Source organism: Palaemon carinicauda, chromosome 27, assembly GCF_036898095.1.
Source record: "Palaemon carinicauda isolate YSFRI2023 chromosome 27, ASM3689809v2, whole genome shotgun sequence".
NCBI lineage: Eukaryota > Metazoa > Arthropoda > Malacostraca > Decapoda > Palaemonidae > Palaemon > Palaemon carinicauda.
Window position 1 is genome coordinate 70279952 of NC_090751.1, and position 18244 is coordinate 70298195.

At 39.5% G+C, this 18244-nt stretch overlaps 1 protein-coding gene across 1 annotated transcript in view; it reads right to left on the reverse strand.

Annotated features, from left to right (window-relative positions):
- The window catches only part of faf (ubiquitin carboxyl-terminal hydrolase-like faf), a 346068-nt gene that overhangs the window by 197503 nt on the left and 130321 nt on the right, over nucleotides 1-18244 (reverse strand). Inside the window, exons 18-19 of the mRNA XM_068351160.1 lie at nucleotides 7366-7529; nucleotides 7085-7202 (exon numbers count right to left, since the gene is read on the reverse strand). Coding sequence (XP_068207261.1) covers nucleotides 7085-7202; nucleotides 7366-7529 — 282 coding nt within the window. The remainder of the gene's footprint in view (nucleotides 1-7084; nucleotides 7203-7365; nucleotides 7530-18244) is intronic.

Sequence of the window (18244 nt, forward strand, 5' to 3'; positions counted from 1 at the left end):
GCATTGACCTGTACCACCTTGCCTAGGACTAGTTTCTCGAAGCGTTGAGGGCTAAATGCACTGCTAAAAGCTCCTTCTGATTGATATGGAGGATTTCTTGCTCCTTTGTCCACAGACCTGAGATCTCTGCCTTCCCTAAGGTTGCTCCCCACCCCTAGTTTGAGGCGTCGGAAAACAACATGAGGTCTGGGCTCTTTTGCTCTAACGAGAGGCCCTCCAGAAGTCTGTGTACATTGTTCCACCACTGGAGGAGGTGTGTTCTTATGGGATTCGTAATGGGAATACTTTCCCTGTCGACACTCCCCTTTCTTCCAATGATAATTGAGATGAAATTGAAGGGGACGTAAGTGCAGCCTCCCCAGTGACACAAACTTTTCCAGTGATGAAAGGGTCCCCAGAAGACTCATCCACTCTCTCACTGAACTGACGTCCTTCTTTATAAAGGCACAAAGCTTTAGGAGAGCTGATTGAATCCTTGCAAGCGACAGAAAAGTCTGAAAAGTCCGACTCAATCTCCATCCCCAAATAAAGAATCTTCTGGGATGGAGTCAGCTGTGACTTCTTTGAACTTACTGGGAGTCCTAATTCCTTTGACAAATTCAATGTCAGCTGCAGTTCCTTCAAACAGCGATCGGCCAAGGGGGCTCTTATGAGCCAATCGTCAAGTACAGGGAGGCGTTGATGCCCCTTGAGTGTAGCATGCTCGCCACATTCAGCATGACCTTCGTGAATACCAGAGGAGCTGTGCTGAGACCGAAACATAAGGCCCGGAACTGGAAGACTTCCTTCCCATACACGAACCTAAGATAACGTCTGCAACTCGGATGTATTGGGACAGGAAAGTAAGCGTCCTGAAGGTCTAATGATACCATCCAGTCGCCCTTCCTTACTGCTGCCAGCACGGTTTTCTGAGTTTCCATGGTGAACTTCGAATTCTGGACGTAGCTGTTGAGGGCACTTACATACAGAACTGGCCTCCATCCCCCGAACTCTTGGGAACCAAGAACAAAAGTTTGTAAAACCCTGGCGATTTTAAGTCCCGCACCCTCTCTATCGCTTTCTTCTCTAGCAAGAGAGACATCAGAAGCCGCAAGGCTTGCCTCTTTGGTCCTTCCCTGTATTTGGGCGAGAGATCCATAGGATCTGTGGCTAACGGAGGTTTAGAGAAGAATGGGATTTTGCATCCTTCCTTTAAAACAAGAACGAACCAAGGGTCCGCTCCTCTTCTCTCCCAGGCCTGCCAGAAGTAATTCAGCCTGGCCCCCACTGCTGTCTGAAGGAGAGGGCAGTCAGACTCTGCCTCGACTGGATTTAGCTCCTCTTTTCTTGGACTTCTTTCCGTCGGGCTTGAAGTTACCCCTTCTGGCAGGTTTACCACGAAAGGGCTGAGCGGATTGTGAAAACAAAGTAACTTCCTTTGGTCTATGGGAAGGGAATGAAGTAGGCAGCACCTTCCTAGCCGTCTTAGCAACCAGATCATGGGTAGCCTTCTGGGTCAGCGCAGCAGCAACTTCCCTTACCAACTCGAGGGAATAGCGCAGAAGATAGTGGCACAAAAAGTAACTCCGATCTCTGAAAAGGAGTGACCCCCACAGAGAGGAAAGAACACTTAGTTGCCCTCTTCTTGACAACTCCGGCTGTGAATAGGGCAGCCAATTCATTTGAACCGTCCCTAACTGCCTTGTCCATGCATGACATTAGTTGAATGAGGTTACTAGTGTCAGTGCCCTTCATTTCCGACACTTTCCTCCCCAAGGCTCCCAGAGACCAGTCCAGAAAGTTAAACACTTCAAAAGCCCTGAAAATGCCTTTCAAGAGATGGTCGAACTCAGACTTTAGTCCTCCTCATAGCTAGCCGACATGAAGAGTCTACTAGGTTCGAGAAATCTCCCTAGGCAGAGGCAAGAACTCCCAAGCCTAAGACTTCTCCTGTCTCATACCAAACACTAGATTTGGAGGCTAGTCTGGCAGGAGGAAAAGCGAAACACGTCTTGCCAAAGACCTTCTTCGAATCCATCCACACTCCCATTAACTTTAACGCCCTCTTAGAGGAGTGAGAGAGTACCATCTTCGTGAATATAGATGCTCTTGCTGTTTTACCAAGGGTAAATTGCGAAGGCGGAGAACGCGGGCGTACAGGAGTAAAATGGTCTGGAATAATTCCGTAAAGACCAGCATTAACTTCTTGAGGTGGTTTATCCTCTTCTCCCTCCGAGATCTCGTCCAACGGTTCATCCGGGGAGAAAACCTCATCCGGCTCCTCCTCCTAAAGAAAATCAGCCGCCGCAGCAGTGCCTTGTTCAGAGAGGCGCCGCTCCTGCATACACACGTCAGCGCTGACGTGCGCGAGTTTGCGCTGTTCAACATTCCCATCTGCATGACGTTCACTAGCCTTGCGCTTGTTGTCACGTTCAGTTTGTAGAATAGTATCCAACTGACGCGAGGCGACAAGGGTCGACTGACGTGTGGCATCATGGGTTGGCTGACGCGTGGCGTCATGGATTGACCAACGTGTGACGTCGTGGGTAGACTGACGCGCGGCGCCATGGGATGACTGACGTGTGCCGTCATGAGTAGACTGATGTGCGGTGTCATGGGTTGACTGACGCGTAGCGTCTGACCGACGCTGACGCTCCGTATCACATCCCGCTTCTGTCCTGCCGCTCCGTTGTTTGGCGAACGCCGTCGCGTTTGGAAGACCGACGTTCGGCGCTATGAGCAGTCGATTGATGCTGAGAAGCAGGTCCCTGACGAGACGCATCCACCTTACCCTGTCGTTGAACACTGCGGCTGGGAGATCACCTGTGCGACAACGCGTCATTACCGGAATCAACAGGCCGCCAGTGCGTCAACACGTGTAAACCGGAAGACTGACGCCCAACCGCACTGCCAACAGCAGGCCGATAAGATTGCATAAGCGACGAGAGTTGCCGCTTCATGCCCAACAGCATAGACCATTTGGGATCACCCTTAGGCTACACGCGTGCAGCCTCTTCCAACGCAAATTCGCCTTCCTCATCGCTTCCAAATCGCTCCCCACTTTCGGGAGACGAACACCAGTCTGATGGAAGCGGTGGTGCATGAACCGTAACACCAGAACCAGGGACCAGCTCCGAATCTGACTGCACCAAACCTTTATCTATATCAGAACTCGCGTCAGAGCATTAAGAGGTCTAGAGGCTTGACGCCAGACCTCGTCACCCGTAACTTCATCCGAAGATGGCGATAATGCACTAACCTCACCTTTCCTATGGTGAGGGTGAGCGACCTGTGATATGGCAGCAGGTATGCTCGAGGGAATGTCTGCGCGAGCGATGACTCCACTCGTTCCCTTTCGCCGTTCGACGTTACTTCTCCCCTGGGTTCAGGAGCTTGAAAGAGGTCTAAGGCTAGGCGAACGACAGGATCGCGCAGACGCACCCTCCACAACACTGAACACATTAGCCAAACTTTTCGCACTTGATAGGTCACCTGTGCTACAACTTTTAAGCAAATTAATTTCGGACATAATCTGGTTCTTTTCCGCCGCTAGTGATTCAACTCTTACGGCGAGAGCTTGAATCCCGGACAACATTTCCTTCATTGTAGGTTCCTTCGGTTCTTGATCTACCACTACGGGGGAAGGATTAGGATCAATGACATTGGATACAGGTAAATCTACAGAACGAGAAGAACTGCGTCTAATTCTGTCTCTCTCTAGTCTCCGAGTATAGCGCTCAAAAGCTAACCACTCACTTTCGGTCAAAGAAAAGCCTTCTTCGCACCGATCCCCAAAAGTACAAGTATTACCCCTACATTTCACACAAATCGTATGAGGATCAACAGAAGCTTTAGGAAGACGAGTATGACATCCTTTAATACATACATACATATACCAAAGGCACTTCCCCCAATTTTGGGGGGTAGCCGACAACAACAAGAAACAAAACAAAAAGGGGACCTCTACTCTCTACGTTCCTCCAGCCTAACCAGGGACTCAGCCGAGTTCAGCTGGTACTGCTAGGGTGCCACAGCCCAACCTCCCACATTTCCACCAGGGGAGGGGTCGGCCATATTGAATAGTTATGCGATCAAACATTAACAAGGGTCAAAACTATCTAAAACCCAAACCACCAAAGATTTCAAGATAATATGAAAGAGAAATCAATAAAGCGAAAGACCGTGTACATCACCAAATAAACCGTCCAAATCAAAGTAGGTTGCGAGTGAATTCCAATCATTCCAGCCAGCAATGGCGGCAGAGAAGGTCTGAATTGGTTGGAATAGTTTGGCCTGTCTACCGCGAGGACACTAGTATACACCTGGCATATCTGCTATTGCCGCGACATTTTCAATTTCTGCCGGGCGTCCAGGGACTTTAGCCATTCTTATATAACCAGCGGGTAAGTTTTATGTTTAAAAAAAGACGAAAGTCGAATTTACTTGTCACTAGGCTGAACCTCAAATAACCATTCCCAGTTCTGTATTTTATTTGTAAATTCAATTTGAATAATATAGGGTTAATAAGAATCTATTCAAGCTTACAACCAGATAAATTTTAAATTTTAATCTAGTACCAAAAAATGAATCTAATTTTATGAATAATTATGCATCCGTACTTGTAAATGTTTACAATTTAGCATGTGTATAGTACATAGCGGGCTGTTTATTCGTGAATTTGGTTTGTTTTAAGATAGTTTAAAATAGAAAGATTTTTAAGTTTTAATAAAAAATTTAGGTGCTATAATTATTTTGCGATGGTATAAAATAAAGTTAGTTCTTACATTTATTATTATTTACATTCAATATCTTTGTTTACATCGCATAGCCTACATAAATGGCTGCAAATCGTCTGCACCAACAGCTGATTTGTATGTTGTTGATGTTGTTCGATGCGCATTTTAAATAAGAAGCTGGTCGAGACTTCGTTGAACTGAGCTCCTCTTTTTTTCAATGATTACGTGATAGGGAGCTAAATCGTATCAACAATACTCGGCTAACTATATGTGATCCTAATCCTGATACCGTCGTGACCTTGAAAACAGCCGACACAAAATCACAATAAAAAATACGGTAATTCCCGTTGTTAAAATACACCTTAAATTGATAATAAAAAAAAAAATTTAACGAAGTTCAGATAACATCGAAAACCAGGATTATTTTAGAACTCTTTCAGTACATATATGTTATGCTGTTGGCTAAGCTACAAATCAGCTGCAGAATTCACAAATACAAAGAGAGAGAGAGAGAGAGAGAGAGAGAGAGAGAGAGAGAGAGAGAGAGAGAGAGAGACGTATTCATATGAGATGTAACAATATTAGTTATAAACGAAAAGTATGAAAACTATGATATTCTATAACAAAAGGTGCTGATATAATTTGCATTAGTAATTTACATTGGATGAGCTAAAATATTTTTCTTTGTTTTTCGTGATAATCTTGTGATCAACTGATCACAACCATAAATAATAAAGAAAATAGTATACAAAAACGTATTTCCATATGATTTTAATTACTTTTATACTTATTAATAGTACAATAATATGATTTTATGTATGGTTAATGCTTCAAATGGTAGATACAGTAGTTGAACTAACATAGAAAATGTCACTGGTAAGCTCTTAAAGACCGCCAATTAATATTAAAAAAAAAAAAAAAAAAAAAAAAAAAAAAAAAAAAGTCACAGCTGTTTTCATAGTTCGTTCGCTAGGATTCATGTTAATTATGTGAAAGTTTACATTGAATAAAAGTATTTTTAAATGATTTCATATACTTTAATTCTTATTTAAAGTAAAATAACATGTTATGTGTGCTTTTAACACTATTCCAGTGATATTATGATTTTGTTACTTGTGGCGGAGAGACGGAAAGTCAAACAAATGACTAAAAACTGGATTTTTATTTTTCCATGTATTATTTTTGACAACCGACGTAAATTTGAAACCGCCTTCAACTTGAAACAACGTAAGTCGAGGTATACCTGTACTTATATGTGAATATTACATGCATTACTAATGGACAATTAAGTGAAACATCCATTTTATTAAAATCCTGAATATTTTAAATACAACTGTACTTTTTGGCCACAATAAATGGACATAAGAGTTTGTTCAATAGCAAAGCTTTGCTGAGCAGTACGTACATTAATAATTCTTCCGATTTAAATATTTCTGATTTAAGTATAGTATGTAAGTGTTTAGCAGGATTTAAGTGTTGGGAGGGTTTACAAAAGTTTAAATTTATGCATTCGAGGTTCTGTGAAAGGATCTCAAATTTGTACAACTTTCAGAACCTTTCTGAATGAAACACCACTACCACAACACTCAAATTGAAAAGTTAGGTTAGAGTTAATAAAACTGGTCAGGTATGCTCAGAACTACAGTACTGCCTTAAAAGTGATGACTCGCTAGTCTTGCTGATATTTAAAAAATGAAACTAGAAATGGCGAGAGCTTTTGAAGATAATCACTCAAAACTTGCGAGTGTATTATTATAGTCGTTATCCCCGCTATAATCAACTCGACTAGTCTTCCCTGGTTTTGTCACTGACCTAAAATTAAGTTACCTTTAGCACTGAACTTTTAATTGGATCAGCAGCCATTGGAAGATACTTTTTTCAAGCAAGGAACAGTGAGGGACTTGCACGAGACAATTGGAGGATACCTTTTCATGCAAGTAACAGTGAGAGACTTGAACGAGACAAAGAGTATGTGGATCGTGAGAGACCAGCATGTCCCCCCTTTGCTTGTTACCATCAACTGTTAAAATGCTACAATATTTTAGAATCATGTCTCTATTGAAAGGAAAGAAAATGGCAAACTTAAGAATTCTAAAAGCTTTTATGGGGAAATGTCGATTAAACCGAACTTCTAGAGGTGAAGCAAATATTACCATCATAGGAGTTTCATAAAACAATAAAAAATACTTATGACTCGAACAATCTGGTGATTTAAAAAAAAAAAAAAAAAAACCTGAGCATGAAATATGTAGTCTCAATTCATATGACATGTTCTTAAGCCATCAAGATATTTATTTTACAAGAAACACAATGATAATCTATGTAAAAAAGTTGCAATTTACTTAAATAACCAGCATCTAAATACTTACTTGTCTTCTAATTGCACCCATCGTATCATTGGTGTGAGTCCAAACGTCCAACTCATCAGGTTGCCGACCCTGTACAGGAAATCTTACCAAAAGAGACATTTGCTTCCCTCTTGATGCTCTGAAATGTACATAAAAGTTATCATCAATTATTTTAAGAAAATACTTATAGAACATTCTATAGACAAAAACTGAATGACAGATGAAGTTATCACAGGCTTGATATAAATTTTAGTTCAAAACTTGAAATCACGCAAAAGATCAATTTTTTCTATCAACCATACCTTCCAAGGGGAAGAATTGACCTATCATCTCCAAAATCTCCATCACATTCAGAGACATATTCATGAAGAACTTTAAGAACACGGCACATCCTTGTCGTTTCTTGACGAACCCTGTTGACCGAATCTTTATCCCGATCTAACACTGATACAGTGTCATACATTGCCTGAAAAAGAGAATCGTTAATTAAAAAATTATCTTTTTCAACAAACTCCTATTAATTTTACTTCACCTTTTTTTACATCCAACTCAATAATAATAGAATGAGGTCAACTGCTTACTGCTACCTGGCACACAGAGTATAGCAAGGTCTTTATAATGGTCAGGTAAAAAGGGGCTTAGCTTTGGTGCTGTTTTAGTCATCAATAGAAGAACAGCAAGATCCACAATTAGGGTTCATGATAAAAGTGAGGGTTTCACTGACATTTCAATTCTCCATAATTCAATTAATTTAATCAGAAATCCATTATTTCATATATATATACTCGTTTACCGTGTTACAGTTTACTATATCTGCTGGAAGTCTATTCCAAGTATTTTCTATTTGGCATGTAAAGAAATTGCCACATTGAGTGGCGTGTCTTTTCAACTCCAGTTTGTATCCGTTACCTCTTAACTGATTTGGGCTAAGTGTGAATAGATTGCTGTAATCTACATTTGTTATTCCTTTAAGAATTTTGAATCCCTCTATTACCTGCCCCCTCAGTCATCAAGTTTGTAGATCAAATAAGTCCGTTCCATTTTTTGTCTATATCCAAATTGCCTAGTGTTGGAACTAGTTTGGTGGCCCTGGCTCTTACAGCTTCCAGTCTATCTATATCCTTCAGAATACTTGGAGCCCGAAATTGGACGCTGTATTCTAGATGGGGTCTTACTAGTGATGTGCACAGCTGTACTACAGTGTGTGTTTCTGTATTTGAATTATCGCTTTATGTAACCTATTAGTTTGTGTGCTTTCTTTTCAGCCTTTATGCTCTGTTTGGTGAACTTCAAATCCTTACTGATAATAATACCAAGATCTTCCTCCTGTTCCAAACTTTCTATTTCGTTACCTAGCAGTGAGTAATCTAATTGTGGGTTACTATAACATATTTGCACGACTTTGCATTTCTCACAGTTGAAAGGCCTTTTCCATTTTCTGGACCATTCTCCTAGCTTCATTAGATCCTCTCTAAAGGCTTCTACATTTTTTGAGATGGGAGCATTTATGCCTAGTTTAGTATAGTTGGCAAATTTGGATATTCTATTAGTTAACCCTAAATCTATGTCGTTAATGTAGAACAGAAATAGAAATGGGCCAAGGACGGATCCTTGAGGTACTCCGCTTGTAACAGCTGCCCACTCTGAAGCTTCTCCATTGATTACAACTCTTTGTTTTCTGTTTGTTAGCTAATCTTCGATCAATTCAGCTGGCTTGTCAGTAATGCCTAGTGCTCTAATTTTGACCATTAATGTTTTATGAGGAACTTTGTCAAAAGCTCCTCATAAATGATAAAGCCTTTTGAAAGTCTATGTATATGATGTCTATTGCCCTGCTTTTGTCATAAATGCCAAATATATGGAAAAAATTCCAAAAGGTTTGTTACAGATGATCTGTTTTGTCTAAATCCATGTTGGCTGTCTATCAGAAGATTGTTTTTCTCTGTGTTCTATTATTGAATCTCCTATAATTGATTAAAAAAATTCTAAGGCACTTTAGTCAGACACAGATCTGTAGTTGTCAGGTTCTTTTGGTCCCTTCTTTTAGATTGGAGGAACATTGCCTAGTTTCCATCCTTGTGGTGCCTTTTTTTCGTTGCTGTCTTTCGGAGCATTTTGTAAAAGTGTGGGGTTATCTCTTCCCTTAGTTCTATAATTTCTCTTGGAGGAATATCATCTGGACCTAGTGCCTTAGATTTAGTGTTCTTTTATTTTCTTTTTTCCATCATTTACGGTAAATGTAATTTTATTCAATGGTTGTGACCCTCCATATATAATAGCTGGTTCAGCGAGGGCCAGTGATTCTTCCCTAGTGAATATGGTTGTGAAATATGCATTCATCAATTTGGCTTTTTCCAAATCATTTGTTTTAAGATTTTCCTGCAAGTCTCTTAATGTGTTCAAGTTGCTTTTAACTGGCTTTCTACTGTTTACACATGCAAAATACTCTCGGGTTTTCTTTATTAGCTGATGCCATTCTTTCCTTTTCATTGATCTTGGCATTTCTAACTAGTTTATCTACTTTTCGGCTTAAATTCTAGTGCTCGGAAATTTCATGAATTATGTTTCTTGTCTCTGCTTCTTATTGCATGGAGGTTTTTTATTTATCTGGGCCTGAATGTTTGCATATAAACTAATTGTAATTGTCAAGTTGCAAATGCCATTTGAAAGGGCAGTGCGTATTTTCTCATTTAATCATGGAAAAATTGAAAATATGAACATTTCTATGTCTTTCTTGTAAATTTACTTAGGATAAAAATTTATCCATCTTTGCTCTACAATTACTCCTTTTCTAAAAACACCTATTTATCCTATTTATGGGTTCTATAGTAAATATACTCAGGTTTCCACTACTGCCTTCATTTTTTTCTAGTGTTATTCACTAATTGTATACTATGCAAAATGGTAGATAGGGTATGCTTATGGTAAAACCAGTTTATGCGTCTCTTACACAAAAATTCTATGTGCATATAGATAACTTACTTTACTACTGCTCGCGCATTTGCAAATAATTACAACTCTCATTTCATATACCATTTTAAAAGGCAATCATTTAATTTTCATATGGTATATGAAAAAATGTAATTACCTGAAAACTTCTATTAAAAAAAAATGGTAAATTTTGTTACATCAGGATAAAAATGTATACAGTAGTCTGTCTGCTCTACAATTGCTCAATTGTTTTTAAATGAAACCTACATACTATATTTCATTGATGAATTATATAGGAAACTTATTGTTTTCCATTGCAATCTATTTAATCCTAGCGTTATTCATTACTTAATTACACACAATGGCAGAAAAGATATATTCACGGTTAGACTCGTTTAGACTTTTACAATGATATAGACAACTTTTTCAACAATTTTGTTTATTTGCAAATAATTGTAATTGTCATATTTCATATACCATTTGGCAAGGCCTTTGGAAAAAAATCAACACTTCTACATGAAAAACTTATCATAAATTTGATTATATATAGGAACTTATTGTCTGTATTTACTCTAGAACTGCTAAATTTTTTCTGACAAAAGCAATTAGTAACACCTTGAGATACGAGTGTCCCAACATACGAGAAATTTGAGATACGAGGAAAGTTCTGAGCAAATTCTTGTCCTGAGATACAAGAAAAAATTTAAGATACGAGGTAGTTCCCTATGCGGCCGCTAGTTGGCCGAGTGTGCGAGAGGCTTCTCACCAGGACAGCATCACTCGGTCTATCCCGTCGGAACTCCGTCGTGTAAAGTTATCTCCGAACATCGGCCGTAGTTTTTTTTTTTTCGTGTTGTTTACATTAATCAGTGCAGAATTAATTAAATAAGCAATGGGTCCACAGCAAGCGAGTGCAAACAAGGGTGGTGAAAAGAAAAAGCGTGTGATGATAATGGAAATAAAGCATGAAATTATCGAAAAACATGAGAGTGGCGTAAGAGTGACTGAGCTGGCGAGCCAATATGAGAGGAGTACATCGACAAGATGTACCATCCTCAAGCAGAAGGATACTATAAAGAGCACCAAGCCTTCCAAAGGAGTAACCATCCTTTCCAAGCTGCGCAGTGATATTCACGACGAGATGGAGGTTTTTTTTTTTATTATGGATGAAGAAGAAACAGTTGGCGGGAGATAGCGTGAATGAGACGATCATATGTGAAAAGGCCAGCAGAATCTATGATGACTTGAAAGGGAAGCAAGCAGCCGGGAGAGGGGAGACTTCGACGGTAGGGGAGACTTCGACGCCAGCGAAAACCTTCAAAGCCAGGCGTGGCTGGCTGGATAATTTTAAAAAACGGACTGGGATACACTCGGTTGTGAGGCATGGGGAAGCAGCAAGTTCCGACTCGAAAGCCGTGGCGGACTTCCTCAAACCTTTGCCTCAGTTATCGCCCGACATGGCTTCATCCCCCAATAAGTCTTCAACTGCGATGAAGCTGGCCTTTTCTGGAAGAAGATACCCAGGAGGACTTTCATCACGGAAGAGGAAAAGAGACTACCAGCAGTGACTGTAGCCCCTGCTGGTGTACCACTCTGAAAACCCACATGCTTCCAAGAGCCAAAAGATCTTGAAAGAAAAACTGTAAGTGATGTGGCACACTAATGCTATGGCTTGGGTTACGCGGCATTTCTTCACAGAATGGGTTAATCTGTGCTTTGGTCCGGCAGTAAAAAAAATATTTGGCAGAGAAAAACCTGCCATTGAAATGTCTCCTGGTCCTCGACAATGCCCCTGGTCACCCTCCTGGTCTTGAAGAGGACATTCTTGATGAGTTCAGGTTCATCAAGGTCCTTTATATCCAGCCCAACACAACGCCACTCCCCCAGCCCATGGACCAACAAGTTATTTCTAACTTAAAAAAACTGTACACGAAGCATTTGTTCAAGAAATGCTTCGATGTCACAGACAACACCAATCTCACCCTTCGTGAATTTTGGAAGGAACATTTCAATATTGTCCATTGCTTAAAAATTATTGACGATGCATGGCAGGGTGTCACAAGACGAACTCTTAATTCACCATGGAAGAAATTGTGGCCAGCTTCCGTCGCTGAGAGGGACTTTGAAGGGTTCGGTACGACAGACACTGATGACCCCGAACCTATTGTGATGGATGAAATAGTTTCTCTTGGAAAGTCCATGGGGCTGGAGGTAGACGAGGCAGACATGAACGACCTTGTTGAGGAGCATCAGGAAGAGCTCACGACACAGGAATTGATATTGTTCCAGGAGATGCAACAGGAGCTCAGTAGCGAGGAGGAGACTGAAGTGGAAGACGAGGGCCGCCTTTCTACGGCAGAAATCAAAGACATGTTAGCAAAGTGGCTCGAGTTTTCTAATTTTATGGAAAAGAGGCACCCGGACAAGTTGGCGAGTGGTCGTGCGTTAGCCTATTGTGACGACACTTGCGCGTGTCATTTTCGCAACATTTTGAAGGAGACAAAAGCAAAGATCCCTAGATAGGTTCCTTTTAAAAAGGCCGTCAAAAAGTGAAGATGAAAGCGAGGCAAAAAGAAAAAGAAAAGTAAAAAAAAAAATGAAAATGAAAACAAAATTAGAATTAAGTTTAGTGTAACGTAAGATTAACATTTCATTTTTAAGTGTGTGTAAAGTAAGCTAATTTCAATTAAGTTAAATTTAAAGTTGCTAATTTCATTTAAGTTGAATTTAAAGTTAAGGTTATGTTACGTAGTGTTACAAGAGTGTTGCGTACCGAACATGTTGCCATCAAATTCCTCTCCTCCCCATCCTCTCTCCCTCCTTCTCCTCCGCACACACCACCATTAGCCGCCACCGTTTGTCTCGAAGGTAAGAACGCCATAATAATGTTACATTTCATTGAGCATCGTAACTAGTTCATAGGTATTTGTTATTTTGTTAGCGTAGAATGCTGATTACAACCATTAAAAACATGTTTTTCACTGCAATATACTGTTTTTAGGGCTTTTTCCAGAGGGTGGGAACGGATTAATTTCTTTTTAGTTATTTTATATGGGAAAAATTCATCTGAGATACGAGCAAATTGACACACGAGCTCGGTCCCACAACGGATTAAACTTGTATCTCAAGGTATTACTGTACTTTACTAATGGATTTTATACATTTATTTAGCTTCCATTATATTTTTTATTTATTTTCAGTGTTATTCTTAGCTAATACAGTATATTCTATAAACTGGTAAAAAAGGCGTGTTTATATAAAACTGGTTTAGGAGTGTCTTTTACAAGAGGATTTTACAGGTGCATAATTTTTAACACATTTACGCATTTGCAAACAATTGCAATTGTCATGTATCATATACAATTTGACAGGGCAGTCTTTGTATTTCCACATGGTATATAGTACAATGTAAATATATCAATATTTCTATATAAATAACTTTATATTTTTACTGATGAAAATTTATTGTCCGGCTTTGCTCTACCATTTCTAAATGGTTTTGCAATACCTACTCATTCTAATTATTGATTATATAGGAAGTTTACTCAGCTTTCCCTTGTAACCTGCCTTTTTTGCATAGCCTTATTTATAAGTTCTTTATTATACCCGTGGCAGAGAAGATATGGTACACAAGAATTTTATGCATGAAAAGATAATTCATATGCATGTAACAGCAAATAACTGCAGGCTGGACTTCTCTAGTTGCAGTTGGATCCTCAACTCTGCAGAGGTCAAGGAGAATCTCTCTACGGCAAACGAGCATGGGGGGCTTAAAGTAATCACTATAGGGAAGTGGGTGATGTGGACTGACAATTAACCTACTGTGGCATCTAGATATCATTTGTTTAAGTGTTTGAATTTCCAATTTCTTACCCCCTACATGAAAACTTTTCTTCTGACTTGTCATAGAATATTTCATTTCTCATCATAGGAGCCTGATGTTCAAGACACGAGCCCAGGTTGAGACAATGGCATAGATTCTGGTTAAGACCCGAGGCACTGTAAGGAACCACAAGTACTTTCCTGATCCGGTATGGCAAAAAGGACTGTGGCCAGGACTTCCATCTAGACTAGTGGTTTTCAGCTGGGGTCCACGTTGTCGGTTCATGGACAAATTCATCTATCAAATTTACCTTGAGGGCTGAAGGGGAGTTCAGAACCAAAAAGGTCCCTTGCTGTAGCCCTAATTGGACAACTAATCTCCCTTGGGATTCATAAACCTCTGAGTTAAGAAAATATGAGTATGGGATTTATTGTGCTTTAATTACGGTTGTTGTTGAAGACTAACTGGGGTATTGTCCCTTAGGAACAGCCTGGAGGATCTTTAAAGACAGAATCACCTTAATTAAATTACCCCAATTGACATTTTCATATCAAAATAATATTAGTGACTTAGGTTATCAACACAACTGGAGTGAGTCGTCCTTACTTTGTACAACTTCCTGTTCATACAAGAGAAAGAATATGAAACTGGCCCTCACAAAATGAACAAAACAACATGAATTTATACAAGGAACAATGAAAAGCAGACCTAGTAGACAATGCCCTTCAAATGTAGCAATCAAAAGGAAAACTCAAAATCGATCACCTGATAACCATCCTACATCAAGACGTCAAAGTACTTGCCCACTACTCTGGGATAAAGCACAGCTCTTGTCATAGTTTTTCCTTTTACCTTGTTGAATCAAGATATAGTCACGTTTTCACTTATCAAAAGTGGGCTAATGAACCTGCTTCCTAAGCTAGTGGGAGTCAGCAGAAGGTAACAACCTTTTTGTCGGGAGACTGTAAAAAAAAGGAGAATTCCTTGGAGGTTGCTGAAGGGCGGGCATCTTCAGGGCTGCGGTTTTTATCATACAGGAATGCTGGGTGTTATTTCCATTTGTCACTTGCTTAAAGTATATCTCTGTAAGATAACAGTTTGGAGGCCTGGCCAAAGCAGCATCACACCCTCTAAGGATGCAGTTGCCCCACAAGGAAAGTCTGGAGGAGCAGAAACTCAAGATGTTTGGTTCCAGATCATCCAACTGGTTGAGTATGTCTATATTCTCCATATTTTCAGTCACAGCAAAAGCAACACTGTTCCTGAGCAGTGATCTAACCAGAAGCAGGCCTGGATGTAAAGGTAGAAGGAAAGGTGGTCAACTTGTCAATGGGTACATAATGTACAAGATTCGGGAGACTTTGGGAGAGCCTCCGAGTCAATATAAAATTTTCTTTGATGAGAAAAGGCCAACAAAGGGAGTCTGAGGACCCACTAAAAATAAGCGAGTTTTTGTAATCCATGGATTCAGGATAATAAACAGGTCCAAAGTATCGCAAGTCTGATAGGAGCGGGACATATCGAATCTGAGATTTGCGGGAAAAAAATGCAATAATGACACAACGCCTACTTGTAACCTGAGCCCTCGGAGGTTCTCAAACCGACCAAGTGATGAAAAAAAAGGCTCATTTTCAGCAAATGAGTAATTTCTGACCCTTAATGCTTAATGGATAGCACATCAGTTAAGCCAAGGGCTGCACTCGCAAAGGGGTCCAGGCTAGAAACTTCTGATTTGGCTCTTCTTTAGGAATACTGTATAGAGCAGTTCCAGCTTGGGAACAGCGCTAGAAAACTCAAATCTTTCAAGAATATCCTTTCTGTCTCTCAATCATCATTCCAAGAAGGATGAGATATGAGTATAGGAAAAGGAGGGGATCTGAATAATCATAATCTTTCCTATGTTAGCACTCCCTACTCTCCTACACATGAGAGGGAGCAGCAGCGTTCTCTTTCAGAAGAAATAGACCCAATAGACAGGAAAAGGGCATTCTGGGGCAGATCACTTGGAGCGTTTGCTATGAGGTGTATATCTACATGGCCTTTCAGATGGTATATACCTTTGTGTGTGGGGGGGGTAATCCGAGGAAAAAGGGGGGGGGGGGATTCGTGGGGCCCTTTTCCTGTCATGTGTTAGAAAAAAGGAACACTTGAAAGGGAAGCTTTCCTTGACTCGTATCGTGTTTCTCAGAAGCTGAAGGAATAATAGGCAAAATGTTTCCTATATGTAGTCCTTGGCAAAAAAGTAAAACAAATATGGTGGTCAACTGGAGTTGACTAATATAACTAATAATAATAATTAATTGTTTACTATAAAGAAAGTTGTACATATTGTACTTATACAAGATAGCGACTTGATTTACAATAAATTTAAAATAAGATACAGTATAATACTAGAATTTATATAGGTAAAAAAGTTGAAACAAGTTTCGAGCTAGTAAGAAAAAAAAAAAAAAAAGATATAAAAATACAGCACATAAAATACTCTACTGCAAAAAAGGAATACACAGTATAAGATTACACTAGTCGTGTTTCAAAGTATGACTAGATATTAGAACATATTTAAAAATATGTATGTAAGAAGATTCTCTAAGTATTATAAAAGATAGAACATAACGGTATATAAAATGTAGTGAAAATAAATACACAGTATAAAATTACACTGGTTGAGAGTTTAAAAGTGTGACTACATAGGGAACAGTTGAGTTTTGGTAATGCGCAGTTCTACATGTAGAGGAGGATGACAAACGACGGAAAACGTTAACAAGTGGCAGAAAACGTAAACACTTAACTTTACAAAACAGGTTAATAAATGACAGAAAACATTACAATTAAATTTAGGAAATGCATTAACAAACAGCAGGAAATACTAACAAGTTTACAATAAACTAAAAATAAATTTTTTTTTGCCTTTTTTTCTAATTTTATATTTTCTTTTACTTAACATTTTGCCTTTTCTAAATTCTATTACGAATTTTCTCTATCAGTGCCACTTTTCTTTGTTTTTCATCTTCCTCTTGGCCTGCTACTACCGAAGGCCTCTTTTTTAAAAAAAAATTGTCCCAACAAGCTTTTCTCCCCACTTCTTAAAATTTTCCTGAAATGACTCGGGAAAACGTCATTTACATATTCAAGCACACGACCTGTTAACTTTTTCTGGGTGTCTCTTTTCTACAAAATTATATCATAAGACGGATTTCGGCCATATTACTTCACGATCACACTTAACCGCATACCAGCCTCGTATTTCTTGATTATTTCCATCTGTCTCTCCTTAGAAAGCATCATCCTCTTCTTTCCCTGCACATCAGCAACTTTCTTAGGACACATGGCTAATAATGTAACGTAATATCGCAACACAATACAGTACAATAGTTACAAAAGAGAAATCACAAACGCTAAGTCAATGTGTACGAAACGAAAAGAAATAGGGACGCCAATGCGTAGATGCATGATGGGATACAGTAGATGTTGACCAATAGGAGAGCAGGATATTATGGTGGTAACTAGCATCTGAGTTGGGAGATGACCAATGGGAGTGCAGGAGGATGGTGGCAAGTTTATGGGTTGGCGGTGCGCAAATTTTAAAATCAGTCTTGGACACGGTCGGGCTCTTTTACTGTACCTCCTTTCGTTGCACGAAACATTTTTCGTGATGACTCTTAAAATTCTACCGATCTCATTTCGCAGAGTGAAAATTTCGTAAGCAGATTCTTTCCTGTCGAGAGGTATGACTGTACATTTATTTAGTTTATTAATGATAAGGGTATCACAACTTAAAAATTATTTGAGATAGACAGAAGTTCACATTTGGTAACAAAGCGTAGAAAGAGGTTATCTAACCTTAAATCTGGATAAACTATTCCTCTTATCACAGGGAAATATCATAAGGACTTTAGACTTTTGTGGGTAAGCAGACATATTAACATAAAATACTGTACCAATAATCTTGTCAAAATTACCCTGCAAATTGAATGAAATAAGGCATAATCAGTGATAACCTTCGCAAGTGTACATGAACGAGATTTACAATATCAGGTCATGCGCCCCTATGGAAGCAACAAAATATGATTGTTATGCCCTACGGAAGATAACACATTAATAAAGGTATTACCAACATATGTGAAAATATTGGCCGTCATCCTCAGTTAACGTTATCCCTGCGTGTCGTAAGAGGCGACTAAAAGGGACGGGACGAGGGGGCTGGGAACCCCCTCTCCTGTATAAAAAATCCTGTGAGACAGCAACAAAGAGATGGAGCTGGGGGGAGAGTGACTGCTCCCCGCACTCTAGTTTTGGGGTGTTTGAATGTGTGTGGATGTAGTACGATAGAGAGTAAAAGATGTGAGATTGGAAGTATGTTTAGAAGTAGAAGGATGGATGTATTGGCCTTGTGTGAGACAAAGATGAAAGGAAAGGGTGAAGTGATG